The 26,348-nt window shown below is 39.7% G+C and overlaps 1 protein-coding gene across 1 annotated transcript in view; it reads right to left on the bottom strand.

Moving 5' to 3' along the window:
* LRP5 (LDL receptor related protein 5) overlaps window positions 1-26,348 on the bottom strand; it is a 134,495-nt gene that overhangs the window by 95,709 nt on the left and 12,438 nt on the right. The window contains exon 2 of the mRNA XM_009102172.4: window positions 7,429-7,825. Within this exon, the coding sequence (XP_009100420.1) occupies window positions 7,429-7,825 (397 nt within the window). The remainder of the gene's footprint in view (window positions 1-7,428; window positions 7,826-26,348) is intronic.

Raw genomic sequence — 26,348 nt, 5'->3', positions numbered from 1 at the left:
CCCTAACAAAATCATCAAATCATTACATCAAACCCAAAAATATGCCACAGCAGGTAATCAGCCTTCTCCACTACTGTTTTCCTACAATGTCTTTTATTCTGATTTATTCTTTGAAAACACACACTGGTAAGGTGTCCTTAATGATGCCTGTGGCCCTCTGATGAGCTCACAGCAGCATGCCCATGTCTCTATCCTGCTGAGGAGCCAGAACTGAGGGCACAGCACTCCAAGGGTCCTTTCACCAGCTCTGATGAGTAGAGAGGGAGGTTCTTGATCCGATGGCAGCACTCCTCCCCATGAAGCCCAGGAGTGCTGTTGGCTTTCTTGACACCAAGAGCTGTCTCATGGGCAGTGCACTGACCCCAGGTCCCCTTCTTCTTTCACAAAATGTGATTTATTTTAGGAATGGGAAAAATAGTCCAAATCTCAATACATTCAACCCATTTTAAGACACACTGCAGACACTCAAAATTCAGGGTATCCTCACATGACAAAGGGCAGAATGAACTGCTGAACTCTCCATCAGCTTGTGAGCTAGACCCAGTCATTACTTAACTACATCTACCTGAAGTTAACCCTAGATTTCTTCCTCTCTGCATAAAGAAACACCGAATTAAAACATATTGGTACAGTCAAAAAAATTGTATCTGCACATTGGACCGACTTAATGGAAATGGGGTGCAGCAAATGTATTGAACAACAGTAATCCAAATGTGTAAGTCAGGTGCTGGTGGCTCTCTTATCCACAGATCTCACAACTGCTCAAATGTGTACTCAAACCAAGGCATTTTATGTTTCACTGTGCTATTGCACTAACTCAATATTTAGGCAAAGGTACACTCCAACTAAAGACAGAAATTTGTCAAGGCACAGAACTTAAGCATGTTTATTTGCACCCCTGTAATTTCAAACACAGTAATAAACAAAACCCTGAGAACACCCTCAGCAGGTTACATGAAAAAAAAAAATCTTACTTCATCTCGTACTAATGCTTAATTGTACATGGAAAAAAAAAAAAAGAGAAACCTATATTGAGTTAAACCAAAGCAACTCATTCATGACAGACAGAATAGTGCCAGTCCAGCCAGACCAACATGTTGTAAATGCCATGATCTCCACATTTTGCAGCTATAAAATGCCCCCAAGGACATCATCTAATCAAAGAGCTTCCATCACCCCTCTGGTGCCAGTGCATTCCTGACTTCACCAAAGGAACCACTGCAACACACACTGCCACTGGGACAACTAAAGCCATCCTGTTGTTCCTTCTGTTCCCTCAAGAAATGGTGTAGAAATTGAGAAGAGAAAAATACAATTCCCAAACTTAATAGGACTAAATGTGTACAGGGCAAAGAAGTATCAGTCACCAGAACTCAGGATATGAGGAGTCACAGAAACTTCTGCAAAAGAAGAAGGGGAGGAAGTTCAATGAGGTTTTTAAGGAAGTCTACACATTTCCACCTCTTTCCCATGCAATTCTGGGGGGTAGGGGAGAAGTAAATGACTTTTTTCCCATCATCTCTGAGCAGGCAGGTCTGCTCACAAATGAAGCAAAAGGTCTTTGAACAATATATGCCCTTTAGTCATATCTATGAGCAGGAAAAGGGAGAAATAAGCAGAGGAGACTAATGAACTATTTAAAGAAAGGCTGTCACCATCAAGGACAATCATCTGAAAAATAGAGTAAATAACAATTCCCACAAAAACCTCAAGTTTCTTATGCATGAAACTATCTGCAGCTATTTGGAGACATGTATCAAAAGCTTTCCAAGTCCCAGAAGTTACTGCCATACCAAGATACTGGATATGACTGTGAACCAATTTTACAGTTGAGTACTTTTCTTTCATTTTAAGATAATAATTGGGCTACTCATATATTGCAGAGTTTCAAATAACTAACCAAAAGCTTGAAAATAATTTTATACTTGCAATTAATTACTAACTAGAAGCACACAGGATATAAAGTAATCTCTAGCTTTCAGGCAGCAATAAGCATAATTCACTCAAAACCCGTGCATCTTCTGCATTTTAACCAAGCAGCCATGAGTTAGGGTTCCTAAAAAGCACAGTCTTCTTTACTCAGAGGATGTTTCTTGCTTTTCTTCTCCACCACTTAAACAGTCACAGGTTTTTCTTCAGTATTCCCTCTCCTCTCAACTATTCCAAAGTAGATTAAGGCCAGAAGATACACTGCTTAAAAGAAGTCATCATTCACCCTTATTTGCATCAGAAGCTTCAGTCTACTGCAGCTCATGGAGATCCCAACAATTCCAGGCCAACGTGCTTAACCTTTAGTACCTGCCCTGCTGCTGTGTGGGACCAAGGGCCTGGTGAACCATCAGCAAACACCACTGCAGCTTGAAGTGCTGACATAAACACAGTTGTGACTTAGAACAGCTCCAGGTCTTGCTCATGCGACACTGAGCAAACACTGGATTAACAGCTAGGCATGTCTGAGGCTTTTAGTTTTAGACTCTGAACTGAAAGCCTTCTAACTGTGATAGCTGCCCCTTCTATATCCATATTTTAGTATCCCATTTGGTGCATTTACCATCTAATCCTTTCTTTGGTGCCAAATATACTTTAGGTCAATGACAGCCACTGCTTGCAGATTTTGGCTAATTTGCCATAAGCAACCTGAGGCAATGGCTAAACCAGGCTGTGGCATGCAATTCCTTAATGCTGTTCAGACATGATTAGGCTTGTTTTAATCTCTGAACTAATAGCCATTCCACAGAATGCCAAAACAGATGATTTATTTTTAGTACTCAGTAATCTTTGCCTTTTTGCTGCATTCTAATTTGTATCTTATTTCCTTCCCCTGAAGCTTTGCTATTCCAAAAGGAGAAGATTGCTCCATAAATGAAGTCAGCTTTTGGGGTGGTCCACTGGCACCAGCACTGCCTCTGCCCAACAGCTCCACACCATGCCATGGAAGACTTTTTAAGAATTAAAATGAGGGAGGAAATGTAGACAGCAGTTTGCAGTCAAACCAGCTCAAAGGTCCTCATTCTCCTCTGTCACCCACACCATTTCTACAGATCCCACCAGAGTCAGCAGGCCAGCTCAGGTATGGAAAATTCAACAACCCCACTGACTACACCAAGTGATGACTGTGGTTATACCCACACCAAAAAAACCCACAAGACAGCACACCTTTTCTTGAGGCAAACAATTTTTATCTTTCTAAAAATAATAATTTCACAAACATTTCACAGATGTCTCATTTAGCTCTTTGTGCTTTCAGCAAACAGAGGGGGCAGAAATTTCTCAAGCATTATTGTCTGCTGAGCAAAAAAAAAGAAAATACAGCCTGGACTTGGGCAGTAAGCTCACTCCAGAGGGCAATACAGCAGTCATCACACAAGTAGGAACAGATTCAAGATTTATATTAACCAAAGCAAGTATCTCTAACACATTGTAGACTTTAATAATGGGAACTAACTACTTCATTAAGCACTTAGTAAAAACCAGATATGAGGATTATGCATGTGCTACAGATGCTCAGAATCAGAGCTCTGTGTTAAATGGAGAAGGTAGCAAGCACTGAGATTTTTATGCCATAGATTTAATGACCCTTGTCAACACACATTCTAGGGTGTTCAGATCTAAGACCTTCACTACAGGACTGAGAATTAAATCATTTGTTTTGGCTACTCATTCATGCATTCTTTTGAAGTTTTCTTTTCAGGAAACTAAAGTTTGCTTGCCACGACACGTGATAAAAACTTGTTTTTCAAATACATTCCTCCTTCTTCAGACAATGTTCACGGCTCTTAAGTTCTCTGCACTGCATTGCAGGGAATTTCTTTTAGCTGGGCTTAGGTAAAATCTTTACAAACAATAAATTCAGATTTGTTAGAAGCTGTTATCCTGAAAACATGTAAATACTTTTGCAACGGTGTCAAACTCCAAGTTAATAACACCAACACTACTGAATCAGTGGTCTACCTATCAAGAATGTACACAAATGCTAATGTTCTACAAAACAATACCAAGAATTTAGCCTAATGTCCTCCATTATATAAACTCAGCTTAACATACCCTACAGCAGGACTGGGATCTAAATGTTCAAAACAAAGCATCAGCTAATTTATAGAAAAATGTTTTGTACTGTCCTCTGTCTTCTTATTTTATCCTTCATGTCAGGGGAGAATAATTGGATTAGCACATATTCTGCCTCCTTTAATTCCTAGAATATACAGTGGGTTCAGCAAGAAAGTTTTAATGTGTATGGGAAAGAATGATGTTACATATTAAGCCAACTCTTGTTAATTTTGATGCTCTTTCAGAGTATCAGAAGACCGTGTACAATGAATGATTTTCACTATTTCTAGGAAGAGAGACCCACAGATAACATTTAAGTGTCCCACAGCTTGCCTTAGAAAATGAAATTTTAGGAATGCACTGAATTATCATTAGGGGAGAGGAGTCTCTCTTTCTCAGCCATAACCATGAGATAATCACTGCCTTTAAAAAAGGAAGATAGGCTGAGTATGCAGAAGATGCAGCTCTCTTCTAAAATATCACCACACCACAATCATCTGACTTACTACTTAGGAAGCCCATCAAACATCTGAAAAATCATACTCCTGGATGTCAATTGGAAATCACAGAAAAACAGGAAAACTCCACAAGTCATCTTAGCTCCTCTCCCATCCCTCTTCCTCTCCTAGGACTTGGTTGATACACTTCTGGTGTTCCTGAGAGATGATGATGATGGTATTTTCAATATGTTCTTCTCTATTCTCTCAAACTAGTCTATGTCTTAAAGAATCACACTCAAAATGGAATAAAATCTACTCGTTAGGCAAACACCACTCTGGGCATAACACCCCACTGCAAACACCCCAAGACACAGCCCTCCACCCACCTCTGCAGAACAGCTAAAAGACAAGAGAAGGTGTCACCACTCTGCACAACAAAATGTTATTATCTCAAGAGAGATGAGATTTGACTAGGAGCATTCTAGACAAACCCATGTTTGGGTACTAATAATATCAGCTAAGCATCTGCAAACTCCTGATTTGTCCCACTTTGCCTCTGGAAACCAAAGTTGACTAATGAAGTTTTCTTCCTCATTTTCTAAGCTTCCCACCCCACTTCTCTAGTAGAAACTGCTAAAAGGACAAAATCACATCTATGGGATGGAAATTCTTCCAAACTGAAAGCAAATGACTAGCCACTGACAGATTACCTCAACCAGTTTTAAGAACCCTAGTCTGAACTGCATCACATTTCATGATCCAGAAAAAAATCCCACAAACTTACTCAGGTGCTCTGGTCTAATACTGTTCCAACAGGTGTAGGAACAGTATTAGCCACCTGATTTCAAAAACTTGTTAACAAAAAGACAAATAAAAAGGTAATAAATGGTTCTTTTCTCCCACTGTCACCCACTTGTCTTCCCCTAAGATTTCATGGAACAAGGAACACATGTGTGCTCAACCCCAGAGCCTGCTGTGCCAAAATCAAATGTCATGATCACTATTTCACAGATGCACCTAGGAAATATTTCAGAGTTACCAGGTGAAATGAAGTGGCTGTAAAAGCAAACCTGAATGTTTTATCCACACATATATGTGATGTCTGATTTTTTAAATTTTCTTTTAAGTTTAATATATTCGTTTTTCAGGCAAACCTGTCTTTGATTCAACACTTAAAGAATCAGTCAAAAGGCAAGGAACTGCATCCACTTAGGAAAAGTAAACCTGGCACTGGCATTTCATGCAAAGTGCCATACCACTCTCTGTAATCCACCTCACCATGAAATACACAATTTCACGTCATATTCTCTCTTTAAATATACTAATGAATGCTACATCTAATTAATCAATGCTAATTAATTAATTCTACATAGATTACTTCCTGTCAGGGTACAACAGGATTCCTGTTAATTTATTTAAAACCCCTCTACATAACAATTTGCTGTGGGGAGAATTCCTTTCCCCTAAAGGCATCTGTAAGGAAGGCAGGATTAGGGGGATAAGGACCCCTCTGGAAAAGTCCTTTGGCCCAACAAAGTCACTCCACTTACCCTTTCACTGGTAATGGCTGTACCTTTCCAGCCATTTCCTGAAGGATACAGGCAGCTCCAGCACTTGACTTGTCAACAAAACTAAGGATTTTGTTTCTTTGGGTACACACAGTTTAATTCATAAAGGGCATACAAAGGCTAAATGAATCATAAATGCACCTGCAACACCTCACATTCATCTGGAAAATCTTATGCAGGAAACACTTCAAAAACACCTACAGTTCTAGTCTGTGGCATGGAAGGTGCTGACCTGTGATCTTAAATTGCCCCCTATTGTGTAGTTTCCATCCTCACTGCTTGCACACTTGAAGCGAGTAGTTTCTCAACAAACTGCCCATCTCCAGAGCAGAATAAACCACCAAATACTTTATTTTTTATGGTTCATACTAGGCCCTTACATTAACTCAGCATCATTTTGCAATGAGGGCAGACTTAGTGGAAATATCACTTAATGCCAGATTTTCCTACAGATGAGAAACCCAGCTATGCAGACCCTAGAGGAAAATAAAGTGGTCTCTGAGAAAGTATTGTGAAAATGGCAGCAGATCAGTGGCAGACCAGCCCACTTGTGTGGATCCCTGCACACAACAGAAATGCACTTGAGTCCTCTCTCCTTGTTTTCATGAGGGTCCATCTAGCACAGCACACCTTCAGTCATCACTGCAATAAACACCAGGCCCAAAGGACACAACACCAGCACTGCTTGTGCACAGGGAGAGCAAACAGCACATGTGAAACCTTGCAGAGGACTGAGGAAGGAGGGAGGAGCCGTGCACATACACAAGTATTTTTAAGAGCACTAGAAGTGACACATGCAGTCTGCACTCTTACTGCTTCTTAACATGGTCGCTTCACAGCATTGAGAATCCACAGTTTCACCTGGATTCTTTCCCTTGCTGGCACAAACATTATTATTCAACATCATCACTTAAAAATATCCTGATTTTGTTTACCAGAGCATAGCAAGTGAGAATTCCTGTTTTAACGCATGCAGACTTGTACATGTTGCTGTCTACATTAAAGAGACATCACATATAAAATCAAAGTTAACTTACTAAACAAGATAGCTGAGAAAATAATAATATGCTTGGAAAATTAATTACTTTTCCAAAGTGCAACAGGATAAGCCAGGTAATTATACTGGTTGAATATTTGGCTTGGCACTTAAGAACCAGCTGTATTTTTCTTTTTGACTCAAGGTCTGGGCTGCCATTTCTTGCCACAAAACATTTAAGCTCAAACATATGTTCAGTTACAGATCTTGAGAAAAATACCTCGGGAAAATGTTAAGTGAAACAAAAGGCTGTGTGTTCCTTGTCTTTTCAGAAGTAAAAACTCAACATAAATCACCACCGTATCCATTTAAGCATTTAAGCCAAATTAATATTTACCCATGAGCCGGATCCAAAGCTATTGCCCTGGGCTGATCAAGGTCTTGCCAGAAGAGGACTTTTCTAGATGTTCCATTGAGATTAGCTACTTCTATCCTATTGGTCTCTGAATCCGTCCAATACAGTTTTTTCCCAATCCAATCACACGCCAGGCCGTCCGGGGAAACCAGACCAGAAATGATGACATTCTGCACCACATTCCCAGTTTGGTTAATGTAAGTTTGCTTGATGGCTTCTTCACTCACATCTGTCCAGAAAACGATGCCTTGTGAATACTGGAAGTCGACGGCAGCAGCGTCCTCCAAGCCGCTGACCACCACGGTGGACTCCAGCTTGGTGCCCCCAGCATCCACCAGCCGAACGTCCCGCCGGTTGGCAAACAGCAGGAAGGGAGATGCTGCAGAAGGAAAACAGGAAAACATGTTAGCATTGCAGGCACCTACAGATGTTCAAGAGCTGACTGTGCATGCGGCACTGGAGGATTTCTTCTCCCAGAGCGGCAGGGCAGGGAGCACAGAAGTGTCACCTTATCTAAAAACCTCTTCCTTCCCTATGTCAGGAGTGTAAAAGGGAGATGGAAGAGCAGGCCCAATTCTTTATCTAGGGGATGTGAGAAGCATCTTCCACATAGTTAGGAGTTCACATCAAGACCTGTCAACAATACCTTCAACTACACCATCTATCTGTTGTTCTAATAAGAGACAACTTAGAACAAATTAAGTGTTCATGGTTTAAAAACTTGGTTCAACCAGTTCAATTAGTAACAACACACAGAAAGCAAGCTCCGAGGCCTTTTAGCAGCAGGCTGACTAAACAAACACAACACCCTGAAATGCTCCTACCAAGTGCCCTCCCAAACAGCAAAAACCATGACAGAGCTTCAGAACTCCTGTCTTCTCTCCTACACCACAGCAAGAGAAATTCAACACAGAGTTTGAAGGCAGTGACGTGGGTTGGGGGTGTTTGTGAAGACTGCTGTTAGCTGAAAGAGGCAATGAGACCAAAAGGACAAAGGTTTCCCAGCTTCCCCAACCTCACCCCGATTTTTCTAACTCAGGCAATAGCTGCTGGAGCTCTACACCAGTCACCTGCTGCCTCCCAGCTTCACAGGCAACCACTGCATCCTACAGTCAGCACAGGTCCAGTCACCTGCTACTTAAGGAACAACACATAGAATAGAGCAGCACATATTACATCTCCTATGGTTCAAGCCTGTCATATAAATACCTTCAGTTTTAAATTCAAGTTACTGTATGTAATATGCAAGAGTTACTTCTTGGTATTGTCTTTGAGATTCAATTTCTCCTGCACATTTTTAAAAAGAAGACAGTTTATACAGTGTCTGAATTGCAGGTCTGCAATGCTGGCAGCTCTGCAGATGCTATTGCCAGTCTCGTGAATTCTGGCTCTGACTACATTCTCACTGGAGAGTGTGTGCCTCTGCGCATCCTTGACAACAGCTAACTTGTTTATGTGCAGGCCAAGGGCCTCAGTCAGAATATACAACTCCAGATGAACTCAAAAACATGCATAAAAATTCAGAGTTTTAATTATTATTCTCCATGGTCTTCTTTTTTTCCCTAAGCCAGGAAAGAGATTGTTTTATTTTGCTTTTTGAAGGAAGAGTATGCTGATGTAATTTACATCACCTGGTGGTTTAAGTGAGGGTCTTGAACAGCAAAGAGAACCAATTGTTATCATTAACGTTTCACTGAAGATGTATCTTTTTTCTCTACAATATTTAACTCCAGAAAGTTTATACAGCTTGAGGAGAATTACTTGTTAATAAATGATGTCTCAGTATCCCTCCTATTTAATTTTGCTGGCTTGCCAAGTCCTTCTCTCAGTCATCTCTAAAACACTAGGAATAGTATCAGGAAAATCCAACAGGTTAGGTATTGCAAACAGACAAAGACAGTCTAAAATACTAAGTGCTTGTTTTCTTCTCTGCAGCTCAGTGGTTCCCCATAGCCACGTCTGTTTTAAGTGGCACTGCATCAAACATTTGAACACTTGGGAAGTTTCATGTGAGAGGGCTCCAAGTCACAAATTCTTTGGGGCAGAGACCTTCTCAAGTTATGCACATTGCCTCACAAAACCAGCCCCATATCCAGTCAAATTTCAAAGCTGTAGAAAGCCTATGTAGAATATTTTTTTTTAAATATTGTCCCAAAAACACGTTTAGAGGAATCTGAATAGATGGATTTTCATCTAGACATTTCCAGGTTGCAGGCATTATTATTGCTACTACAAAGGAAAAACGAACCTGAAATATCAAGTCCAATCAACAGCAGAGGAACTCAACAGCTTCTTAACTAAAGATCAGACATGAAAAATGTCTAATCCAATCAGTATCAACATTATCCCAGCCCCCCATCCCTTTCAACAGATTTCTTCCCCGCTGATGTACACAGTAGGGCAGCACCAGGCAGATAAGGCATTAACTGCTGTGTTCTCTGTCACTTCTGTCCTTCAGAGATGTCCTGACTGAAGTGCAGCCACATTGTGCTGGCCATGAGCACCCAGCAGGGAAATCACACTGCCCTGCTTGCAACTGTGTCAGAACTTCACTGCACTATACACTCTGTAAACTGATTGATTATTGAAAATGACCAGGATTGATCCCGTTCAAGAACAAGTAAGTAGTCCACTTCCTTTGGGAAAGACAAAAAGAGAAGGCAGAACTCTGATTCTGAAAACTATATTCACTTCTCTGCTACTCCCCACTAGCCTATTTTATTAAATTTTATTAAATATATTATTATTTAAAATTTTATTATATTTAATATTATTTAAATTACTTTTATTTTTTAAATTATTACAGAGCCCTTTTAGAGCAATACTGGTTGGGAAAACAAGCAAACAAACAACAAAAAACAAAAACTCCACCAAAAACCAGTGATCTGCTTCTCTGACATAACTCTTGCCTAAAATGCTGCTGAAGAAAGCCATTGTCTCTCAAAAAAATAAAAAAAATAAAGCAAAAGGCAGAAAAGTACTTAAAATGCTCTGCTTTCACTGTCTTGTATTTATCACTTCAGGTCAGAATGTGATGGCTCATGAGTACGCAAAGTTAGTTCTAGTAACTCTGTATCTTCTAGTAACTTTGCAGCTTGAAAATACAACTTCCAAAATGTCCCAAGAAAAGTTCACAGAACTTTTCAAATTTTCATCTTTCCCAGTTAATAAGCAGTAAATCTGAAAGAAGCGGCTAAGACAACAAATGTGTTTCAAGAAAGATAGACACATAGCATTTAGTTTCATAAAATTACTAAACTCAACCGTTTAGCAACTCAAAAGATAAATTCATACTCTACAAAATGACAACCAACAGGGTTTTTAAGGTATGAGAATGAGAAACAAAGCTCAAAAGGCATCAAAACAAATGGCATTGACAAAACGCTTTATTTGCTTTGTGCCATCAATAAACCATGCTAGAGGTTCATGGTCATCCCACCCATACATGATACAAGTTTAATTTGAATCCCACATAGAAGTAGAATCAAAACTTCATTTCAAGATTATGAAGACCAATCTCCTTCTAAATCATGCTGTCTTCTCAGCCCTGAACTAGGCTTGATGGTCCACAGAACACTCTTAAACCTTGATGCATTTAATTCCTTACTGCACAACTCTTGACAAGGCAAAGCAAACTGGAAAACAAGCTCACAGGAGTTTCTGAGGAGAGGGATGGGGGAGACCCAAAAAAAGCAGCAATAACAGACTACCATTAACTTTCAAATGAGCTTATTTGCTTCACAGGAGGAAATATCCCTTCCTTGAGAAGGTATTCCATGTTTAGAAGGTTAAGTAACTCAAAGGAACACGGAATGTTAAGCTCTATTTTGATCAGCAACACTCTTGACAACTGCAAATTGCTGGAAAAGGGAAATTGCTTTAAAAGGAATTTCTATTTTGAAAAAATAGTAGAATAAACAGTGAAAGGATGAATGCTGGATGTGGAGGATAAACTGTTTATATCCAGTCTATTACCACCCAATTGAAACAGCATTTTAATGTAGTCACAAATAAAAGTATTCTTTTTCAGTAAAATTAGAACAGTTCATATTTTTCCATAATAGGCAATATTTAAAACGCCTGTACATAGCTGCAGTTCACAGTCTTTGGACAAAACATAACAACCCTGAAATATAACAATTTTTCAAATAAACTCTAAAGAGATAACAGCCTGAACTACACAAAGTTACAGTTTCTTCTTGCAGCAATTCTGCAATCTTACTTGGATCGTGCAGTACTTGATCCAAACCACTTCATTCTAGAAAGACATATTATTTCTGTGCAAAAACCCACCAATTTTTCTGTGGTTTTCTGCCAAGTGGAAAACATCCTTGACTTGACAATGTAGTGAGCTATCTACACAGAAGACTATTGTACAACTGTGTGAAAACAGAGCTTCTCATCAGTCCATTAACTGCAGAAAAGGAACCACTCCTGATCAGGCAGGATAGGAATCAAGCAAGGGTTCAATTTCCAGCTTTGCCTTTGATCCTTTAAATGCTCATTCCTTTTCTGTGGCCATTTACTAAATTTTAACTGTTTCACCTGCAGGAAAGATGTTTTGTGCAGATAATAACTTACGACTGGAAGATTTGTACACTTTTGTATAATTTATTTGGTTGACCACCATAAACAGTATCAGTTTCTGAATTCAGTCATCAACTTCCATTGTTTTAGCTGTGCCCATTTAGAGCACTTGAATTTTACTAAGTGCTTCAGGGGTACCTGTTAGCCTCAGTAAACTGACATGGAAGCAACACCTAAAGAATGCACTACATGGCCTTTACTATTAGTTTCAGTAATAGCTTTCTAAAAACCAGTTTGACAGGGCTCAACATACATATTAAGACTAAGATGATCATGAATGATAATCAACAGTGTATTTGTCAACAGTTGTTGGTTTTTTGCAAAGCTGCAACACCTCTAAGAGAAGTTGAGCAACAGTTTTTAAAAGTTATATTTATACTACTGCTTCATACTTGTTGACATGCCTACATTTTGTCTCCTTCCCCTAAAAGCCAAAATAGAAAGACATGAGAATACTGAGGCACATGCATGATTTCTACCCTTGAAAGCACCAGAAGCACAGAAAAAACACAAATCCTATGTATAGCACAGGAGGAAAGCCTAACTTACCAGTTCTCAAACTGGTTAACTAGGCTGAAGTTCATGGAGAGGTTTAACTGTGATTTTAAGAAAAGCAACTGAGGATCTTGGGAACCTGGCACACAATACAAAACAAGGGTCTCATTTTAATAAGCATACAAGCGAAAATAGCCATCCAAAATTACAGCATGTGCACCAACTTATATTTTAAATATTATTTCAAACCTTAACAGGACAATTGCAGTGGAGACCTCTGTGGTTAAGCCATCTGTATGGCTGAACAGAGAGAATAGCATAATTCTTGCAGCAGCCAATGTCCCAAACCACAAAAACATTTATTACCAAAGAGCAAAAAAACCCCACACACCCCTACCACAGGCATGCAAGATGGTAAAAAACAAACATGTCAAAACTTTTGCACCCAAGGCTGCACCATGTTATGGAAACTCTTAGGCAGGATATGGAATTAGCATACATCAGCTCTCTACACTTGAAAATAGCTGCTGTGCAGAAACAAGACTGTGTAAGTAGGGTCCTCAGCCATAAATTAATTGGAGAAATCACTTCTACAACACAAAGTGATCCCTCTTGTCCATCTCTAACTTTCTGGAGCATATGAAGGCTTAGACCTTGGATGTCATAGAATCACAGAATGGTTTGGATTGGGAGAGACCTTAAAGATCAGCTGTTTTCAACTCCCCCTGTCATGGGCAGGGAGACCTTTGAATAGGTCACTCAAAGCCTCATCCAGCCTGGCCTTGAACACTGACAGGGATGGGGCACCCACAGCTTCTCTGGGTAACCTGTTGCAGGTCTCACCTCCTTCACAGCAAAGAAATTTCTGCTTAATATTCAATCTAAGCCCACTCTCTTTCAGTTTGAAGCCATTCCTCTCTGTCCTGTCACTACATGTTCTCATAAAAAGTCTCTCTCCATCTTGCTTGTAGGCCCCTTCAGGTACAGCTAGGTCAACTCAATACCTTCTTTTCTCCATGCTGAACAACCCCAATTTTCACTGCCTTTCCTTGTAGGAGTGGTCCTCCATCCCTTGAATCACCTTGGTGCCCTCCTCTGGACTCTCCAGCAAGTCAATGTCCTTCCTGTGCTGGGAAATCATCAATATCAAAAGATAAGACTGAATGTTGATCTTCCTGTACTGACTGCACATACTCAATTCCAAGTTTCAGCTTGCCAGATGGAGTCCTCTGAAGAACACAGGGCTATGGCCATCATCCTCAAAACACACTAGTGAAAATAAAGTGAATTCCCAGTGTAATAACTAAATTACAGAATACTCTTGTTCCAACACAGAGGTAGATGGTAGCAGTTTTAGGGCACAAGACTTTAAAAAAAAAAAAATCAGGACTCCTTGGTTTCACTCCCACACATTTCTTCCCCTTTAGCAAAGAACTTGAACAGGAATCTCAGACCAACAATTTGTAAAACTCATTCCTCCTGCTACAAACATACCCTTCCTTCTGCTATTAATTATCTCAAAGGGCTGCAGTGAAGCCACTCATGCTCAAGTAAGGCACTTGAAGATATTCCAACAAAAGGCTCAGTGATGCACTCAGCTTTTCATTCCTGAATGGCTAAGACATCTCCTCTCTGTGAGCTGCTCCTCTCAGTGATGGCTGGTTTATAGCACTACTTGAAGATGAAAGTACAGTCCTTCTCCAAATTACATCCCATTCCTCTAACCCTTCCTGTTCAATCCATTTGATAGGAATTTGTGTTCTGGTTATCAAATAAGGAGGATTCATTTCCATTTTATCTGATTTTACTCAGGACCAAAGTCTGAAATTCAGGATGAGACTACTAAGACTATCATACATTTACACACGTTGTATAGAGCAGACAATTTTTGTAAATTTTCCTCTTTACAGGCCTATATTTTAAATTATTCACATGGTCATACCAGGCACACAACGGTGTACAGTAATCCATGCCACAGTAATATCCCATATTATAAAATGTATTTGGTAAAAGCTTTTTTTAATGCTAAGTATTATCTTGAGTATCACTGCAGAATACCACAAAACAGGATCTCAGTGCTCAGATCTGTTTGCTATCAGGCTAAGGTAGAAGCAGGGCTGTTCATCCACTAATGTACCTACGAGAAGTGGAGAAGTGACATGGCTTTAGCCACAAACATATTTGGAAGTGGGTTATGCAAATAAATTACACAAGTTTAAAGGACATCTGGTTTAGCAGCAGCAAGCTGGAAAGGGTCCACAGAAAGTATATAGAAAAGGTTTAAGTGGGTTTAGAAAACATATAAAGCTTGTTCTCATCAAGAAGAGGAGCTGGGAAGGCTGTGAGATAAAAACATAGTAAAACAGACCAATCAGCAAACACTCTTACAAGAGGCTGAAGTTCCATTTTTCTTAGCCAGTGGGGAAAGGACACACTGAAGAAACTAGATCAGGTAGGCTTTTGTGGCTTTCATGGATGGGGAAGAGAATACAGACACAATGCAGAGAGGAACATGCTCTGAAGATACTGGAGCACACTACAGAAGCCACAAAACTGCTTACGAAAGGTGAATTTTAATAGCAGTTGGATAGCCATTCCTCAGGTATGGTTTTTGTACAGTTAATTCCTGCCTCAGGAAAGCAGTTTCTTTTATGCGTCTTGAAAGCAAAAACTAATAAAAAAAATTAAACAAATTAAAAATAGCTCAGTGGACTGCAGTCCCCACACTGCTTCACTGAAAATCTTGGCTAAGGGGGTCTGGGATTGATTGTGTTTATGCCAGGTTTTACACAAAATAGTTTTGAACTTCCCTGTAACTCACATCACTGTTTCTGCTGCTGTCTCGAAACAGATCAATTTAGTAGCTTTATCAAACAGTAATGTTAAAATATTGTTAAATAAACTTTGAACTACTTTTGATTTATTTTTTAAACAAACAAGCAGCAAATTTTTGAAGATCTGGTTATATTTTTCGCATTGCATAGGGTTCCCACACACACAATAATGACAGGGTTTTAGGAGGATGAGAGTTACTTCAGACCACTGGTTTTGTTTGGCAGCCTAATTTTTAAATAATAATGTTAGCAGTAACAACAAAATATAGCACTGATTATATACCATTTCATCTCCACTGGCTGAAATTAGTTCATTTCCCTTGGTCAAGAGATGCCAAGGTATGTCCCTGAAGGGCGTGCTCTGAAGAAGTCCAGCAAAGGTGCTCTTCGCTAATTATGAAATTTAGGATTTGTTCTACTTAGCTGGTGGCAATTAAATATTTTTAAAATATCCAACAACACCCTCTGAACTTATTCATTATTCTTCTGTCCTGTTTCTAGTTATATTACCTACTTCAAGTAAAAAACAAATTCACATGTCAAAAAAGCCAAGTTAGTGGGTTCAGTGTGCACACTTCAGTGCACTTGCATCTCAGCTGACCCTGGAAGCAAGCTACATGTGCTCAAGTGTTCAAGACCACTTTTATGTGGACACGTTATTTTAAAGGATGGTTGCTCAAACTCTCTCTCTTTTCCCAAGACCACCCATTAAGCACACCACACAAATGCCTCTCCTGGTGTACCAGGAAAATGGCTCTCTCAGACTGCCCTTAGTACTGCTGCAGCAAATACTGAAATTGGTTACATAGGACAGCATATTTCATCTTCTAACACAGCTTTAGCAGCTGGAAAGGACGAGAGCCAAGCCCATGTGAGCTGACAACACTACAAGGACCACCAAGCAGCATCCAGAACATATTTAAAGATCCACTGAAAAACTAAACAAAACCCAAAATATCAGCTAAGATTTGGGGACACATCAACTTACAATGAGATACTCATCAGATAAGACTTGCAAGCACTTTAAACATTTAGAGAAGAACATGATTCACTAGATCATAAAGCAATTTTTATTTGGTCTGTATTGTTAGAGGAAATTTCTAAACACGATTACAAAACTGGCTCTTGGCAACCTCTCTCAGTGCAATGCACAACTGGTATTCAGCCAAACAGTTTTGAGGATTGCAGCCTCATGCAATCCTGACTAGCTAATGTTAAGCAGATAAAATCTCTGCAGTCTGAACCCCCACATCTTCCTGACCTCAGGAAAGTTCTCACCTGAGCTTTTTACAGAGGTTAAAATATACATGAGATTTTCCCAAAAGCAGTACACTGTTCACAACCACTTGTTTGTTCTTCTGAGGCTTCTGCTGCAATTTGCTATTCAAGAACCACAATACACATGACAGCTTAAATACAAATATACCATCTACTGGGGATTAGGGAATTGGCTTCAGACAGACACCACCAAGGAGCCCTGGAAACTACTACTTTGAAAACAGCTGCTAAACTGAGCATTCTACAATCTTACAAATCAGCTTTTGAGTTTGGTGCTGCTTGGAGATTAGAACCTGCACTGAACTCCGAGGGAGCTTAAACTGACCATTTCCATCAAACATCAGTGATGATGGCCAAAGCTCCCAAAAATCCCACTCTAAATGAAGACAGTAGACCCCACAAGAAAGGTGAGACTTCCCTTCTCTAAGGACAAGTAGGCAGCAGCAGTTCACAGGTCTGCCCTGGGATGTTTGAGTCCAGCACAGTGTCGAAATGGAGGAAGTGGAAAGCAGAGACCCACTGCACACATGTGGGTGATCCACTGGCACCACAGCCAGCCTCCAGCCCTCCTCGGTGTTAAATTAAGAACAGTGTGACACAAGGAAGGCTGTCACAGTTCCCACACGCCACCTGCTATTTCAAGATGTACCAAGCAACGTCTGCAGAGCCATCACAGACTACTGCTCTGGATGTTCACCTCCTCCAGATGCACAGGTGCTGCTGCCCCAAGAGTGGAAGATGCTGTAAGCATTTCAAGTTAATTACCCTGGGCCAAGAAAGCTAATGGTATGGGTAACCTTTAATGACAAATTTCTCCTGCTGAAGGAAGAGGAGTATTGCTTTACACTGTTTCTCATGCAAAAGCCCACAGTGCCCCTACCTCTGCCAGAAGCTCAGTTCAGAAGTCTCTGACAACCATGTTCTGAGGCAAATCACTCAGCAAGTCACTGAGAAGCTATCATTGTAGAAAGAGAGATTCTTATCACAGACAGATTCACTTCAACAGCAGGTTCACTGTTTTGTCAGTGAGGTTTCCCATTTTGATTAAGGACTCTTTAAAGTACAAATCTGCATGTTGCCTAATAGCATTAGCTTCACCAACAACAGCTCCAATTCCATAACAATGTTCACCATATTCCACACAGGACTCACGACAGTTGTCTTTGTCAGAATTAATATGGCACTCTGCTTGTACCCACAAAAGTGGGGTACAGCCTGTCCATTGAGATTTCTGGCATTTTCTGATTTTAGAATAAGCAGAAGTGGCACTGAAGTAGTCTCTTACACGATACTGCTGTTGGGCTTTGCCAAAATGGGTAAGTGCCGAAGGCAGTGCTTAAAAATAGGGCTGGGGGATGTGACAGGAAAAAAATATACTCGGATGTTTCACATTCTGTGATGCAGAGTACATGGCAACAATTTTCCTGTTGTTATTCTAAATGCAATAGGCGTGGATTTCCCCCCACCCCCATGATATGCTCCACACTTTTAAAACTGCAGAGGAAACTGAAGATTTGTCCTACTTGGGCATAAACTGGTTTAGAAGAATGCGGACAAGAGGGTGACTTCCTTGAACATCTAAACATTGACTTGTTCTGGGAACAACAGTTCAGGTCAATCCATGAATGGAAAAAAACCCTGCAGTGTCCCCTTTTTAGATTCTGGATGTCAAAGGGAGCAAGGTTCTTTTCTGTTGTTTTTTCTTTTTCAGTATTCCTCCTTGGTTTGGCAGACAGCTGTCTGGCCAATAATAGTAGATTACACAGTGATGAGGGTTCCAAACTTTTAATGGATAAAATAGTGGTTCTATGTAATTTGGAAAATTTGGCTTGCAAATTTTATCCAGGACTTAAACAAATACAAGCTTGACAAAGGTATGCTTGTTTCTGATCTGAATTGTTTCCAATTTTTAGTTCCAGTTCCAGATGTTATGTTAACTCCAAAAAACACAAATCTTTAGAAAACTGAAAAAAAGATATTTTATTTCTATTTCCACCAAAGGTACAATATGTACTGTATTTGCAAATTGCAGAAAAAGAGACTCAGAAATAGCATGTGCTGGATTCAGCTGCTGACAAATGTTACTCATTGGAACAAAAATGCAGTCAAGTCTCAAATGTAGGTTCCACAATTTGTCATGGTTTTCTTCTAACATTTAAGAATACTCCCAAATAAAACCACCTTGTTAAATGGAACCTGCTACATGATACTGAGCTTTAGAGGGTGTAAAGTTTAGAGAAGTTTTTAGTGCCAAGTTGTAGACACAACTTCTGGTTTTTGTGCAGACTGTGTTCCAGTCAAATATTCAAAGTTTAGGCTTTGTGAGAGCTTGTTAGGAAGGAGGAAAAAAAGAGGATGAGGTGAAAAAGGTTATCTCAGATAATGACATCTGTAACCTTGTGCTTGTACTTATATCACTGGTAATACCTAATTTACCACCTCAGAGGCAGCAAATAAACAGAACAACCTGTTCCAAGCTTTGCAGATCACTCCTTGCAGAAGACGACTCTGCTTTAGCCAAGAACATTGATGCAACCAAATCAATTCCTTATGGCTCCTTTTATCTTTTTAAGGTCAGTATTTGTCATGCTAGTTATCTGCAGTGTTTGTACTCATGGAACTACAAAAAAAAAAAAAAAAGATCTGGTAGTTTAGCTAAAGAAACATAAAATAAGCATCTATGTTATTTGTCTTTCCACAACATAGAATTTAGGGACATTTCCAGAAAACACAGTTGTCAGCTCAAATCCTCCAGAATAAAAGAGCCCCCACATTTGGAGAAGTGTTGATAATATTCTAAAGAAAGCAGATTGCATTAGTTCTGTGCCTAAATTTATAGACCCGTCGTTTGTATGCGCAAGACAGGAAACATGTTTTAGAATTCGGCTCCAGAATGCCTCATTTGGATTTTGGAAAAGGTTTTGAGTCTAGAAAATTATTTAAAAATTAAGGAAATCTGAGAGGCAATGGAAATTTGGGGTTTTAAATGGTAAGTTATACAGGAGCTGTTTAACATTTTTGTTTTGTTGTTTTTACAGCTAATTACTGCTCTGTATCATCTCAAGGTTATTAACTGGTCACTCTGCTTGGTGTCTGCAGAATTGTGTGACATGCACCTATTGATACCGGGGTGTATAATCAAGGATGAAGAACCCAAAAAAGAGACTAAAAACAATATTAAAGAAGTGCTGGCATGGTGCACAAAGAGAAGGCTGTAAAGCTGCAAAAAAGCAGAAACTGTGCAAATCAAACTGCAGCTACACTGTGTTAGGAGGGATCTTGATTTAAATGTGCCCTTTGCATTGGGCTGGGTCAGATGGGTTTTGTTCTGCTGTCTGACTGAATTGGCCACCCATTCCTGCCCCTCCCCAGTGGCACGTTACTCCCCATCCCCCAGTCTCCCACTACACCACAGATGTTTTGGTGTCCTGAAATCTGCCCACTTGACTGCACACACAGTTGCTTTCCTTGAGCTGATCCTGTCAAAAGGATCTTGGTTTCAAAAGGAATCTGGATTTTTATAAAAAGCAATAAGGCAACTTCTTTGCCGAGGTCAGCTGCAGACAGAATATTGCAGACAGACCCGCAGAGCACCTTCTCTTGTGCTGCTGTGTCTTGTCCACACAGTGCTCAGGGGAAGGAGCTTTAGAAGAGGTTTTGTGCATATAAAAAAAGAATACATGGGTATGCACAGGCCTGCTATTCTTTAGGCATAAACCATGCACAAACTCCCAAACTAAAGATTTTTAAATATTTCCATGTAGAGCTACAACAAATTACTACCTATTTTTCAAGTTAGCCTTATTTGCCTCTTGAAATTTTCATGTGAATCTCAATAAAATCTTAGTGGCATAAGAAATTAACTGTCTGCACTGCATAGGCAAGAGAAGCTGCCACAATGTCATTGAATGCTCTCATATTACAGAAACACAAAGTAGGAGAGGTGCCAGAAAAGCATGGTGCACCTCAACTTTGACAGGAGGTTAACTGCAGAAAGAGCTAAGGAATAAAAACAAAAAAAAATGCTTTCTTCCCAGGTAATTTCAAGACTTAATTCTTCCTTTTCCTTCTACATGAGTTCCCCACCTGTACAAACAGCCAAGCCTAATTATTGTTTTAACCCAACACATATCTGCCTTTCCCAAACAAGAAAGGAAATGAATGTCTAATAAAACCTGAAATTCATTATAAAGGGGGGGAAGGGGGGATCAGAAGAAAGTCAAATCTGTCCCTGCAGAGAAACAAGGTGGGGGGTGGGGCGGGGGAAAGGTAACAACCAATTTTGGACAGCATGAACTCTGGTCATTCATACTAGGGAGACACCTACAAGCCAGAATTGTGATGTGCACCCTGAAAGACTCCGTGTGGACACACTGGGTAGGACTGTCACAGCTGACAAACTTGCTGTCTAGAAACACAAGGCAAAGAATGAAAGGAAACCCAGAGAGGACCAGGATTAAGGGTCATGCAGTCCACAGCATATCCAAGGCAAGAGCCCAGTGTGCTAACCAGGACCACAGTGGAGCCATAGCCAGTGGTTTTTTTCCAGGCAGAGTAACTTATATCTTCTCATACCTCAAGCTACCTTGCAATTCTTTTTGTAAAACAGGCATGGATTTTACTGTGATGAATGGTTTAGGAATGATCTCAGCCACCCCAAATCTCCCATTCCTTTGCAGCCTAGACAAGGTGTACTGCAAATAAGAAACAGGATTTCTGATAAACAGCAACAGGATTTCTGCAGAAGGAAGGGCATAAGCCTGTTAGCATTACACAAGGAAAGAGTATCATGGAGTGCAGAACAAAATGCATTTGTTTATACTATAACAAAACTAACTCCAGCAATGTATGGCCATGGGTGATCTGATCATCCTGTTTTATGCACCATATTGCCTTTCTCCACCCTTCATCTGCACTACTTGGTTGTGCCTTCATTGCTAAAAAGAAAGATGTAAATTTTCCACTGAGATAGCTATTTTAATGTAAAGGTGCCCGAGGAGAACTGGAAATTTTACATCAAGTAAAAAGTCAGCAGCATTATTTCACTCCTCACCCAAGATTTCCTAAGCTGCACAGAATTGCCCTGACTCTATCAGAAATTTCCCATCAAGATTGCAGTATCAGTAGTAGTAACACCTGTTCCAGCAATGAAGACATGACCCACGACTTTCACAGCAGGAACGTTTCTCTCTTGGTATCTGGAAAACATCCAGGGCATTTCAGAGAATAGTGTTCCAAACAACTATTTCAACCACACACAACAGTTGGAAAAACTAACAATTCCTGCAGTCCTTCAGACAGCAGACTGGGAGTCTGAGGCAGAGCACAAGTAACACACTCAGCACTGCAATGCTCTGCCCTGCACTGAACACACTCACTCACACAGGACTAAGGAGCAGTGCCATTTGTCCCCTGTCTGCTGAAAGCCTTTTAGCACAGTAAGCTTATTACAGTCAGTTTTGCACCTCTTTTATTCCCAGCTGTTGCAGACGGTTTTGGAGTTAAAATGTCCTGGATCCCATCCTCCCTATTAAACATTATCCTTTTGCTTTATAAAAACACCACAAAATACAACTGTTAATACAAAAAGCTATGTGTGACCCACAGCCTAAAATGATGTTTCCAATCCAGAAATGTCAGACACCAGCACACTGTCAAGTACCAACAACTGCATTTTAACTTCTTATAACCAAGACTTGCAGCAGACTGTTACTAAACATGAAATGCATGCAAGAAGTGAGCATTTGCATTTAAGTAACTCCCTCCAGGTATGAATGACAATGACTAAAAACAAAACAAACATCTGCCCTCTTATAATACAATGGGGGCTTATAAACCCAATTTAACCCACAGATTTACATGCAAAGGGAAGGGCTTTTTTCCTACATCCTGAGGATGGAAGATTTGCTTAAAAATATATTATGCCCCAAATGTAAGGCTTTTGTGAATAGTTTCAAAAGCAAACAGAAGACACCTTAAATTTAATTTGTAAAATGCACGAAAATTGAACATGTTGTCTGCATTCACCTAACCTTTGATGTACTGTCTGAAAGAGAAGGCTGAACAGCCAGAGTATTGTGAAACTAGAGGAAAAACCTACCTTCTCAAAAAACTAGATGTAAACTAGACCATAAAAGCATTCACTTTTTAATGAAAAACTGCTTTCTCCTCAAAAACACCAAAAAAGGCAACTACCAACAAAACCATCAACAGCAACACCACCCCAAGGCACACCAAACAAACACTAACTCAAAGCACAGTTGACATAAGCCCTTCACTTCTATACTAAACTTAGGTAGCTCCTGTAACTAACTAATTGCCCAGAGTTAAGGCAGCCATCACCTTGTCCTAGCAGAACATACTGTAATATTGCAACAGTAGCACCAAGTGGAAATAGCAAAGTCTTTTATCAAGCTTATCTGGTACAGACATGAACTAAGATGAAAATGAAAAAGAAAACTTTTTCTCCTTTAAAAAGGGGACCTAAAATCCAGAACTCCCTACTTATGTCAGTCTTCTATGAATTACCATGGGCAGTATGGGTCACCCTTGATGTCAACAGATGTCACTTGGGTGAAGGAAGTTCCTTCCTCCTTCACTTGAGGAAGGAACTGTCCTCACTTCAGAGGGTTTTGTCTCCTTTGCTGTGACCAGTACTTGCAATGTAGAGCAGTACTGTGCAATATATGCTACCACCTCTGCAGCAAGGAGATTCACAACCACCAACTTACTTTATAAAAGCCACCTAGGGGCCAGTAACTACAAGTCATCATCACCAATTCTCTGTTGTGCATCAAGAAGCTCTGTAATGAGAAGATGACATATTTCCCCAATGTTATTATCAACATATGAGAAACATCAGCTTTCTTAAGTTTTACTTGGAGGAAGTTAGGGCATCTAAAACCTCTCAAGAATGTTTTCCAGTGATTATAGCATTAAGTTCTTTCCTTTATAAAACCTCATAATGCAGAGGACATTTTTATATAGATATACACACACACACACACACACATATATATATATATATATGCTAATAAGATAATAAGACTTGACATCAAATGACACCAAACATTTCTAAAGGCTACTTAAGCCGAAATTTACAAACCAAAAACTTCAGCGCATGCATTAATTGTCCAAGGACACCACAACATCAAAGGAGAAAACATCTATCTACTCCAGAGAACAGTTAATCCATACAATTAACCCTCCTTCACATCACATCACACGATAAATGCGAACACATGCTCCGTTTCTGCATTGCTCAGAAGATTCTCCAAGATGCTATTCTTGTCACTAATGAGGTGCAGCACAAACAATTAAAGACTTGCAAAAATAACACACAGAGCTTAGATTTTTTTTTTAAAGAACCCCCAACACCCCCAACGTCACAGACTGTGCAACATGTGAATTGCATAGAAACATGTGGCATCATCCTTCCTTCAAAGCTGAATATGTTAGACCCATCAAGTCCTTGATCTTTCAGTATCACAGTTTTATTAGACTAGAGAAAATTTGATCTAAGTCCCATTTTAGCCTATGTCATTGATCAGTCTCCCTCTTTCTCCTCTCTGATGCAGCATTTATTAATAATATGTTTGATGGAGGGAGGAGACTGGTGTCAGAAGAACAGAAGGAAGTTAAAACAATAAAATAATAATTAAAACAATGAGTAAGGATAAGACATCCCACAAAGCAGAAGATAACTAAGCAGGTTACTTTCAGGCCTAGTTTAATACATGGCCACACATTTTTGTGCTGGCACTAGAAGGAGCACAGAATTGAAGCAGAACGCTGCTTCAACTGAAACCATAGGGCAAAACACTTCATTTGAAACACAGCCTTGTCCTAATCTACACCAGGTGTTGCCAACAAGCTCCTTCTGGCTTGGTGTAACACCATCAGTTACCAGAAGTTCCCAGTAGGCTCCAAAATACTTAAAATTGGTAACTTCACTGAATGGCATTCTATTGTTGCAACTTCATTTGCATGATCTGTGCCTATATATTGTATTAGAGGGGGAAAAAAAAAGCCACACAACCATTCTCCAGGATTTAGAAGCAGTAAGGGAATCATTGTTGAGTTCTGTGTCAAATAAGCCTCTGGGAAGAGTAAAAAATAACTAAAACCTAAAGAATAAACTGCAAATAAATCAAATTCAGGCCTTTTCTGGTAGTGCCAATATTACAAAGATACAGAGAGATGTGCTTTGAGGTAGCCAATAGACAAGTTTCAGGAAATCTTGTTTTTTTTACATGAACTTGCAGCTGTCAGAACTAGGAAGTTTTGTGCCATTTCAGAAACAGGGAAGAATTTTGAAACCATTACTGCTTGGCCAGTGCAACAGGTGGAGCTGAAGTTGGGAGATCTGTAGGATCCAGCAGAGTCTGACCATCCACTTGGCACATGCTCAGCCAAACGTGGAGGAAAGCATTCTCTGCCTATCATCTGCTGTACACTCATCTATTTGTCAGTGTTTTGGGACCATCCCAGAAAAAATTCTCCTCTCAGGATTAAGCAATATTTATGACAAGGCTTTGAATAAATTAACATTCCATGTTTCAAAGTCTTTCTGAATAAAGACAATAAAACACAGTCACTTCTGGCCACATACACAAGAGAGATCTTACAACTGACATCATACACATCAATAACTGCAAAACAAATCCCCAAAAACACCAACCAAACAAAAAAACCCTACACTGAATTTTCTTCCCAGTCATCTTACCTTTCCAGTGAAGGCCTAAGTTTTGAAATTGAATTTGAATAGCTTAAAAGCTAAATTTTCAATTAAAGAAATGTTGCCAAGCACACTAAGCAAACACAAGTTACTCAAATACTCACAGTAATCTGTTCCCAGTGTCCTGCTGAAGTTTAAATATGAAAATAACCCTGTGAAGTCCATGCCCTTTTATAAACAGCCAACATTAATTCAGACTTTAGAATAACAAACTGGTGCTAAAGTTTCTTTTTGCAGTTTTAAGTATGCGCGCATAACATTTAAACATCCCCCACTGTGCTTGACTACTCTGTTCTTGCATATAAAACACTTCAAATTAAAAAGAAAAATAAAATCAATATTAGGTCCTGGAGAAAATCAGAGGTTTTTGTAGAATTTGGCGTACTGCTTCTGCCTCACAATAAAGCAGAAGACAAGTTGCACAGGAGAAAGCACTGCATGCAGTTGTAATTCAGAGCAGCAGCTGACAAGTTATATTTTTATCCCTGCAACCTCCTCACAATCTCCAGTTGATGCCCAAGACTTGAGAAACCATGCAAAAGCTTTTCATTAGTAATGGAACATCATCCCTCAAGTGCTGTGAAGCTTTACTGACCCACTCATCACTTCCTGCCAACACAGGGGTTTGCAACAGCAAAGGCACTTGTGCATCAGCAAAGAGACACCTGAAGTCATTTTAGTTTCCAACAGAGACCAAGGATTTATTAATAAAATTTAAATTAGTAAAAAAAAAAAAAAAACAAAAAAAAAACCCACCCAACCAAAAAAAAACCAAAAACAAACAAACAAACAAACAAAAAAAAACCCACCAAAACCACCAACCCACTCAACAAAAAAACCAAACAAACCTGCTGCTACAGATTCAAAATAAGCAGGAAAGAATATGTAAAGCAGCTTCCTCACAACTAATGGTCAGGGATCTAAACACTTGGAGAATTTAACAGAATTTACCAGTAACAGAATGAATTCCT

This window comes from Serinus canaria, chromosome 5 (genome assembly GCF_022539315.1).
Source record: "Serinus canaria isolate serCan28SL12 chromosome 5, serCan2020, whole genome shotgun sequence".
NCBI classification, from domain to species: domain Eukaryota; kingdom Metazoa; phylum Chordata; class Aves; order Passeriformes; family Fringillidae; genus Serinus; species Serinus canaria.
The sequence above is the reverse complement of the archived record's forward strand: the minus strand, read 5'-3'. Positions and strand labels throughout refer to the sequence as shown.